The 9353-nt window shown below is 51.3% G+C and overlaps 4 protein-coding genes across 4 annotated transcripts; 2 read left to right on the top strand and 2 right to left on the bottom strand.

The window, feature by feature from the left end:
* Positions 1-876: 876 nt before the first annotated feature.
* Positions 877-2220, bottom strand: M436DRAFT_53110 (26S protease subunit rpt4; the record flags this gene model as incomplete). Its single annotated transcript, XM_013569413.1, has 4 exons — positions 877-997; positions 1065-1521; positions 1571-1957; positions 2010-2220. 4 exons carry the CDS (start codon positions 2218-2220, stop codon positions 877-879), a joined length of 1176 nt encoding a protein of 391 aa, XP_013424867.1.
* An 827-nt stretch (positions 2221-3047) lies between these two features.
* Positions 3048-3588, top strand: M436DRAFT_29068 (uncharacterized protein; the record flags this gene model as incomplete). Its single annotated transcript, XM_013569318.1, has 3 exons — positions 3048-3178; positions 3235-3456; positions 3513-3588. Coding segments are annotated over 3 exons (429 nt in total), but the record flags the coding sequence as incomplete, so codon positions are not given.
* A 699-nt stretch (positions 3589-4287) lies between these two features.
* M436DRAFT_84403 (26S proteasome regulatory complex, non-ATPase subcomplex, Rpn2/Psmd1 subunit) lies at positions 4288-7738 on the bottom strand (the record flags this gene model as incomplete). Its single annotated transcript, XM_013569572.1, has 3 exons — positions 4288-7322; positions 7375-7544; positions 7596-7738. The coding sequence occupies 3 exons, from the start codon at positions 7736-7738 to the stop codon at positions 4288-4290; spliced, it is 3348 nt and encodes a 1115-aa protein (XP_013425026.1).
* Positions 7739-8851: 1113 nt separating this feature from the next.
* On the top strand, positions 8852-9292 carry M436DRAFT_84402 (uncharacterized protein; the record flags this gene model as incomplete). Its single annotated transcript, XM_013569571.1, has 1 exon — positions 8852-9292. One exon carries the CDS (start codon positions 8852-8854, stop codon positions 9290-9292), a length of 441 nt encoding a protein of 146 aa, XP_013425025.1.
* Positions 9293-9353: the final 61 nt, after the last annotated feature.

Raw genomic sequence — 9353 nt, 5'->3', positions numbered from 1 at the left:
TCGCCCGCACTCTTGCTTCACCGGCGTTCGACTTCACCAACATCAACCTCCAAGACCAGAGAGGTTGCTGTTCCATTTGCTTGGTTGCTGGGGCGATGTGACAGCGAACTTCTTCCGTTCTTCGCTGTTGATGATGGAGATAGGTAGATTGTGGAAGCACTGCACGAGACCCCAAGTCTTACTACTACTGTCCGTTCATCCGAGCTGCGAGCATCGGGTCGATGGGCTGATGAACTTTCTCGAAGGGTTTCTCTGTTTGACGATTGTGGTAACTAGGGTACGGAAGCATTTCACGAGACCTGGCCTTCGATTGGAAAAGGTAGAAGTTGACGACACAAATGGATACAGTGTGCGATGTCGATCATACGCCATTGTGCATTCTTGCAACTCATGAATTCTATTGTTCGACATAAGTAGAAGGAGATGAATGAGGTGTCGATGGCCACGAGGAGAGGCGGCACCGGGTCAAACAGAGTCAAGCAGAGCGATCCATTTCTATAAGAACATCTGATGTTTTCCAAAGAGGACTTTGTGTCTTTTGTCAAAGGTTTGGAAACATGCTTGCAGGGGACTGCGCTAGGAAGTCTAGAACTGCAAGGAAAGTATACACGTCTTTTTGACCTTGGACACGAAAAGCACATGACAGACAAAGCGTGTTCGATCAAGTTCCATACTCGACTCGATTGAAGAAGCTATGATACAATGATTTTCCTCCGCGATCATCAAAGCTCAGATGTGAATCATCTGCCTATTCTTGTCCTCCCATATCTCTTCTTTATTGTTCATTAAAAGAAGAAAAGGACCCTCCGTACCCAGAAAACTAAAACGCCCCCGCTCATGTTTGAAGATGCCATGCAGAAGGTTGGTATGCTTAGTCTACAGCTTCTGGTACTCGAGCTTGCCTTCAAGCTTCTTCGATTCGGCAACCTTGCGGACAGCCTTGTTGAAATCGTCTTGGTTGATGGCGTCACGGTAGTCTTTGATGGCGAAGAGACCGCTAGAAGAGTATAATGTCAGTATGTTTTGTTGCTGGAGCGCACGTGGGAAAGGGGAACAGAACTCACGCTTCAGTGACGACGTTTCTCAAATCAGCACCGTTGAGCTGATCGCTCATCTTGACAACACTCTCGTAGTCGATCTCGCCCTCCTTCTGCACACCCTCGGCGTGAATCTTGAGAATCTCCATACGGCCAACCTCATTGGGCAGAGGAATCTCAATCTTTCTGTCCAGACGACCGGCACGCAGCAAGGCAGGGTCGAGGGTGTCGGGTCTGTTTGTAGCCATGATGATCTTTGTCTTTCCCAGGTAATCGAAACCGTCGAGTTGGTTGAGCAGTTCCATCAGTGTTCTCTGGATTTCTCTGTCGGCAGAGGTACCTTCTGAGAATCTGCGGCCGCCGATGGCGTCGATTTCGTCCATGAAGATGATGCAGGGTTCGTGTTCTTTTGCGTAGCCGAACATTTCGCGGATGAGGCGGGCGGATTCACCAATGTACTTGTCGACGATGGCGGATGAGACGACTGTAGGGTGTTAGTGGCAGAAGGGGCACTTGATGACCGCAAGACATACCCTTGAGGAAGTTTGTTTCCAGACTGCTGGCAACAGCTCTGGCCAGAAGAGTCTTTCCAGTACCGGGAGGGCCGTATAGCAAGACACCCTTTGGCGGCTTGATGCCGACTCTGAGGAAGAGCTCAGGGTTCTTCAGCGGCAACTCGATAACCTCGCGCAACTCTCTGATTTGCTCGTTCAAACCACCAATACCAGCAAAGTTGACTTGACCAGGGTCCTCGAGAGACATGTTGTAGACGAGCGGGTCGACCTCTCGCGGGAGCATGCGCATGATTGTGAGGGTGGTCATGTCGAGGGCGACGCGGGTTCCTTGCTTGAGCTTGAGCTTGTCGACTTTTGATCTGCATCCGACGACATAGCGCGGGCCTGACGATGCCTTGACGATGACTAGACTGGTGTTAGTTGTGCGCTTGTAGGTGGTGATTGGTGAATAACGCACATCTCTCCTCGTCCAGCTGCTTCAAGACCTCTCCGATAATCTGACCGACACTCTGCAGAGCCTTGATGTTGTCCTCGGAAACGTCAAAGTCGTGTTGCAGGCTCTTGATCTCTAACCGCAGCGCCTTGAGCTTTGCCTCCCATTCTCTTGACTCTAGCAGCTTGCTCTTGTATCCGTCCAGCGCGTGTTCTCTCTCGGGGTCGGCGGCCATGATGACTGATGTGGAATGCGTGTGTTTGGATGGACTCGTGTGATGTGAAGGCGGCGGCGACAAGGTGATGATGGATGGTGTTTGGAGCGATTACCAGTGATCCGGAGTTGAGAGCTCTCCAATGCCGTCACGCCAAGACTTCACATCTTTTGTGCACGCTGTTGCACAACTCGTCCTTTCCTCCACAACTCGTCGCTGCCTTCACCGTGGTCCGTCTCACTCTTTCACCCTCATATCCTGCCTGAAACACTCCTTACCAATATCGCGCCGACCTTGTCCCTCTGGTCGACACCATGACTTGTTACTCGCATCGCTTCTTTGTTCACCGCTTCGTGAACGCTATGCCGCAACAAAGCATCTGACTTGCCTTGGTACAGGCACTCTATTTCGTGGCTGTGATGCCTAATTGCACCGACACCGCCCGTCGGGGTTGCCTATATCTACTTTACAAGAGTCAGTTCGTAGGCGCCCACGGACTCGCCAAGCTATAAACCGTGCCACACAGCCTCCTGCATTTGATCCTTCGCTCTTTGTCAATGGATTTTTTCACCAACGACTATGGCTGATACAGCGTCAATGCTGTAAACTTAGGCTTTTTATCTTGCTCTGGTAGGTCTGACTTTTTGGTATATATAATCTCTTTTCCTCAATTTCTTTCGCCTTTATCGTTCCATACCTTGCACACTACATTCACACATTGTCTATCCACACCTTTTCGAAACATGAGCATGAATACCGGCACTGCATACCAACCCGCTGCCCGATCCTCGATCGAGGAGCAGCGACCTTCGAGGAACATCCAACGATCCTTCAACGGCAAACCACTCTGGAGCAAAGCCTTCCTCATCACTTTCTGGGTATTGCAAATCATCATCTGCATCGTCGGATGGTGTTTCGGAGCTTTCGGTCTCGTCGTCAAATCATATGCGGATGACGAAGATGCAGACACTGCTCTTAGGTATGCACATTCGCATTTCTTTTTGCATTGGGAGCCATGACTCAGATATTTCGCAGTATTTCTGCTGGAATCTACATTTCATGGGCCAGCGTATGCTTCGTCCTCATCGTCACGGAGATTGTCATGTTCTCACGTAAAAACCTCAAGCCGTGGTTCGAGGTCGCTTCTTCCTCCATCAAGACCACGCTGTGGTTGATTTTGTTCTTGATCGCTATTCATGACACTGCGGTGGTGCAGAGTTTCCTCGGGTTTTCTCTCATCATGTATGGAGTCTTCACGTAAGTTATGGATACGACATCTGACGATACCGTCATCAAGCCTGACTGTATTGTAGTATCCTATTCGCCATTCCCCTGATTTACTCGGCCATTGTGTTGCATCGTCAACGCAAACACACTCGTACCCCTGTGCAGTCAAGCGTAGTCTAGATCGCAACGAGGACGTGATAGCCGTCAGAACTGGCTGGACTACCACTGTCATCCTGTATCTGTTTACACCGAGTAGACAGATATGTAACGATTGCCACGAGTGAAGAGCAATAATTCATGCTTAAAATGATAATCAATCTCGGATTCTGGGTTCCGCTCTTGGACCTTCCTTGATTGTCTTACGACCTCTAGTAAAAGCAATCGACCATCTCCCTGAATATGTACGAGCAATATTTTGGCATCGATAGAACGATGGTTTATCGAAAAACATCTCTTTCCATCTCGACGAAACTTTTGCGGCCCTTCTTCGACCATACTCCACCATCTCATTTCCACAACACAACCATCTTGCTTGACATGCAAAAACAAAAATGTGATGCTTTGCCCAGGGTGCTTTCGCTGTAGATAGGTAATGACGATCCATTGTTGTGGATCGATTATAAGGAGTGGCCTTGATGTTCAAAAGGTTTTCATCCACTCGAGGCGAAGCTGTCGATCAAATTAGGTTCTATGTGCTGTGGTTATAGCCATTGTGAGAAAATCAGACTTCTGGTTTCCCCCGGTGTGGAATCATCTTCAAGAAGCGCTCTAATAGAAAAGGGACAACATGGAGTTCAAAGATAGAAGAAAATATATTACATGGACAAAGAGGTGACCACTATCATCTATGGAATGCTTCGCTTATTCGTCATCAACCATGTCCTCATCCTCAATCTCAAACTCTTCAGGAACTTCTGCCTCCTCGCCTCCTTCCACGTCCTCATCAACTGCATTGAGTACACCAGCTGCGGCAGCTGCACCAACTCCTGATGCGGCACCAAAGCCCAGTGCGGCAAGAGCGTCATCGCCCGTCTGGCGGGCAGGTGTAAATGGTGTCTCCTGCTGTTGTGATGACCCACCGACCACAGGTGCTGCAGCGGCGTTGTTGGTCTTCTTCTTAGCCTTGAGCTCGAGCAGAGACTTGTCGTCAGATGATTGTGTGTCGTGCAGAAGGATGACACCACCAGTAGGCTTCTTTACTGGCTGGTAGCGACCATCTTGCGAGAACGAGATGTACTTGATCTGCGCAGGAAGGACACGGCTCATGTTCTCGAGGTCGTAGCCGACCTTCTCACGCTCAACCTTCTTCTTGAGGCTTTCTGCGGGAGCGGCCTCGCCCTTCTCCTCGGCAAGCTTGGCTGTATCAATGACGTTATCATCCATATCCATCTTGTCGCCGGATTCGACCTTGGGAGTTGTCGGTGTCATGTCAATATCCATGCTCTCACGTCTAGCCTGTCTCTTCTTTGCCTGTTCTCTGCGCTTGGCATGTGCTGTTGTTGACAAGACGGCGGCCTTGACCTTCTCGGGAGCCTCTTCGGCCTTGACCTCAGCCTCGGGCGGATAGTCGAATACGCTGGGACGAGTGTTGCTGTGGAACTTGAATGAGGGGATCTCGAGGTCTGAGTCGACACCGATGATGGCGGTAGGTGTGAAGGAGAGAGTGAGGAAGTGAGTAAGAGGAAACCAGTACCAGTACTGGGTGAAGACGGCCATACCGACAATTGCGGACATGTTGAGGTTGCCGGTAGGAGTTTGCAGGCCAATGGTGCAGTTGCGGCCACCAGCATCAATGATACCAAGAGCCAGAGCGCAACCGAACTTGCACATGGCGTCTTCGTGTCTATCACTGATGATCTTCTGCAGAGTCTTGCGAATGGTACCAACCTTGGGGTTCATAGCCTCGTTCTGCTGGACCATAATCATTGACAATGAGATGAGAGCACCTTGACGGACAAAGTCGACAGAGTCCTTCATCATGGGCTCAAGAAGATCGATAGCCTCATCCAAACCAGTTCCAGCACAGGCGATACCAAGGGCCATGGTGGCACCATATCTGACGTGAGGGTTGTATGACTCGGAGAGAAGTTCGACCATGCGAGGAACAGCACCAGGCTTGCGGAAGAGAACAAAGCCCAACGACATGACTGCGGCACGGCGGACATCATCACTGACATCGCTGACAGCAACATGGAGCAGCTTTCTGACGGCCTTGTTGCTGCTGGTACCGCAGTAGGCCAAAGCGACAGTGAAGATACCACCGTATCTCAAAGCCGGGTCCGCGTCGTCGAGTAGACCATTGATGAGTTCGTCGGCACCTTCTTGGCGGTTGTACATGATCAAAGCCATACCCATGGCAAGACCTCGTACAATCTTCTCGTGCTGTGTATCGTGGGCGTATGTGATCATGTCTTCAAGAGCTCTAGTGTTGCCAGTGCCGAGCATGACAAGACCCATGGCCAGACCGACGGCTTCACCATTAATGGCCGAATCGCTGTAGAGAACACCCTTGAGAGCTTCGTAGATGTCTTCAGAGCCAGTGGCCATACCAGCAACACCTAGACCAAGAGCGCCACCATGTTGAACGACCTCTTCCTGAGTGTCCTTGAACTGCTCGAGAAGGTAGTCAAGCACGTTGGTGCCGTGGTTAGAATATATAAGACCAAGGGCGTAAAGCGAACCACCCTGGCTGTAGGGCGAGCCGGAGCCGGGAACAGCGTTGCGCTTAGGGAGATATGGCTCAAGAAGCTTGCGGCCGTTCGCCAAGTTTCCTCTGTGAATGACACCAAGAGCGGCGGTGGCAGTGAACTTTGACCAGTTGACAGCCTTGCCCAACCACTCAAGGTTGTCGCGGAAGAAAGTGTCGACAGTGGTACCAGAGTTCATGAAAGCATTGGAGAAGGTGACTGCAGTGTGGAAGATGGAGTTACGGGCCTCGAGGCTGTCGCGGACCTTGTTGAGAATGTGCTTGTCTGTGTGACTGTTGCGGAAGAGGAATTCAAGGTTCAGCTCAATACTGGTGGTGCCACGTAGGATGTCGCGTATTGAGTTGAAAGCCTTCTTCTCCTCTTTCGTGCTAGCCTTTGCACCGGAAGGTCCTGTGCTTCTGCGCAACTCAGACAAAAGCTGGGTAGATTCGTCAGCATCGTCCGCACCTTCGGATGTCGGCTCGGGCGACTTGTCGTCGCTCGAGGGCAACTCCTCCATGACACGGATGAGGAACTCCTGGGTGCCGTTCTCGTACAGGTCGAAGGACAACTGGTAGGCGATGGCAAGCGACTTTGCGTCGGCCTTTTGGACCAGCTGGCGCAGCATGTTGCTGGCCATCGAGTACTGGCCAAGATGTACAACGCATCGTGCAATGGCGAAGTAGTCGGGGTCGGGAATGTCGTTGAGTAGCTCGAGAATGAGCTGCAGGATCTCGTCTCTCAATCCACGCTCTTGTACCACATTCATGCAGATGTTGAGCACGTACTCCATCAGCTCGTCGGTGCTTTGCTTGTCCTTGCCACAGCGCAGAATGGCATCCTTCAAGACTTGGCGGTTACGTGCCTCGATGGCAATGCCTACGACATGGCGGTATGCGCCTGACTGATAACACGACTCAAAAATGCGCTGGATGACACCGTGAAGGCTCTTTTGTGTGGCGGGCGAAAGCGAGTTGGGCGAAGGGTGTGAGCCAGAGTCTCCGGTAACGGCTCCATCGACTTGGACGCCATCGGCTTCGCGAGATAGAAGGGACTTTGGCGGGGCGGAGGATTGCGAGAAAGGAGTTGTGGCGTTGGCACTACCGTTGGCGACTGACGATTCGGTGAGAGAAGCTGAAGGTACAGAACTCGAGGGAGCGGGAGGGTTCTGAAGCGCCGAGAGAGCGACATACGTGTCGATGCACTTGGCTGTTGGATGTTAGCTGCTTGAGCAAAAGACCTGATGGTTCTATTCACGTACCAACAATGGTCTCTTCGAATTCGCCCTGGTGATCAAGGCGGAAGAGCTTGCCAGCGCCGAGAGCGAAGACCATGGACTCGTTATACTCCTGGAGCTGGTAGTAGACCTTGGCCGCGACGAGTGCTGCCAGTTCGCGGTTGGGGAATGATTCGTCTTCGTAGAGAGTCTCACTGTTATTCGGTCAGCTGTGTTTGTGATGGATCGCTCGTGATAGTTCGCACATTTGGCCGATAGAGCCCGAGACCTCAGTCCAGATGTTGTCCATGTCATTGTTCAACTCTTCCAGAGCGAAGACCTGCAGCGCTGTGTCGGGCTCGGAAAGAAAGCCGACCAAACTGGCGGCAGCAGAAGGAGCGCCGACCATGATGAGTGTGATGCTAGTGTGTGAGTTGTGGTCGTGATGATGCGAGAGTAAGAGAGGCGTGTGTCGAGAAGTGGCGCCGCAGCTCGGAGGTCGAAGCACGTGAAAAGACCCGGGCTCGCAGTATGACCAGATACGGAAGCGACGACGAAGGAAAGGAGGTCGTTGTTAGGAGATGGTGCGAGATAAGTGGTGATGGATGAGTGGAGACAGGCAAGAAGTGTGTAGAGCTCGCCGCTTGATTGTCCGATGGAAGCTCAGCGACAACAGCGTCATGCTCCGTAAACCACAAGCCTCTTGGCACTTCTGCATTGCCGTGCATATATCATTTCACAAAATCCACCACAACCATTCCAACACCGAAAGGTCATCACAGGTCGGACATCTCAACACGCACACCTCGATCTAAAGACGCGACAAGAAGCCTGATAGTCGTCACATCATACAATAATATCTAGAAGGTATGAGAGGCGGGAACAACAAAGATAGTCCTTCCAAAGTATGCCTCACGAGATAACAAAGCTAAAGTCCTCGACAAACTCACAAATGCTATGATGCATGACGATGATGGCTTCCTACCAGACCTTTGAATTTTGAGAGAGCTATCGAAGGGATACCCAACACGACGCACCGGATACAAGTGTCCAACCCTTATAAACCATTGTGCCGGCTGCGTATGGACCGTACCTAGGAACCCATATAACTCGAGTTTCTGCTGTAGGTCAATGGTAGTAGTGTCGACATGCCGCGACTTCCTCAGCCATTGCACTATCCATCTCTATGGATGTAATGCCCTGAAGTCATGTGCTTCTGCCTGCCGTCGGCCTTTCCTTCCTCGATCACTGCTCCTTCTGCAACTTCACGATCCGAAGTCATGGACTTTTGCCTGCCATACATCCTCTTCCCTCTTCCACATCACTCAAGTCATCGGTCTCTTTCGCATGCCACTCCAGAGACCGGACTCCTTCACATGCGCTGAGCTCCAATCATGACGCGCTATCGTTACAAAGCCGGTGCTAACAGGCAGACTTTACATAGTACGTTCTTCCAATGCAAGCTTCACTTTCTTGCACTGATGATCATTGAGACGACATCTTCCATCATCTGTTGCGCACCATGGCGGCTCCGCCATCTGGACAAACTCACCCCGAAATAATCGACTACGCCATAGCCTCCATCAGCATGTCACTCCCAGATGTCCAAGCACACTTCACGCAGACTTGGAGACCCCAGCCAAAAACCATCAAGAACATGGCTCGTCGCCTGGCCAATAGATGGAACAAGGCCACGTCTCAACAGATACCAGCTCAGCACAATACTACAGCCCATCACGATGCTTCCATTCAGCAAGACGCTTCCAACCACGACGATGCCTCAATCAGCCATACAACCCAGCAACATACACCTGTCCAGCTGTCATTCCCAGTTGTACAGGCCAGCGCGATACCTATACACAGCAAGATGCCTGTGCCTATCAAGACTTGCTCACCAGCTCCAACAAGTCTGAAACAAGAAGGAGTGCCAGCAACCTTGAAGCAAGAAGAAGAGTCAAAGTGACCACGGCCATATTCATGCCGCACCGTACCAGCACTTCCCCCAAGCCTGTTTTCGACCAGAG

This window comes from Aureobasidium namibiae (genome assembly GCF_000721765.1).
Source record: "Aureobasidium namibiae CBS 147.97 unplaced genomic scaffold scaffold_15, whole genome shotgun sequence".
Taxonomy (NCBI): domain Eukaryota; kingdom Fungi; phylum Ascomycota; class Dothideomycetes; order Dothideales; family Saccotheciaceae; genus Aureobasidium; species Aureobasidium namibiae.
Note: the sequence above shows the minus strand (reverse complement) of the source record. Positions and strands in the feature narration are given on the sequence as shown.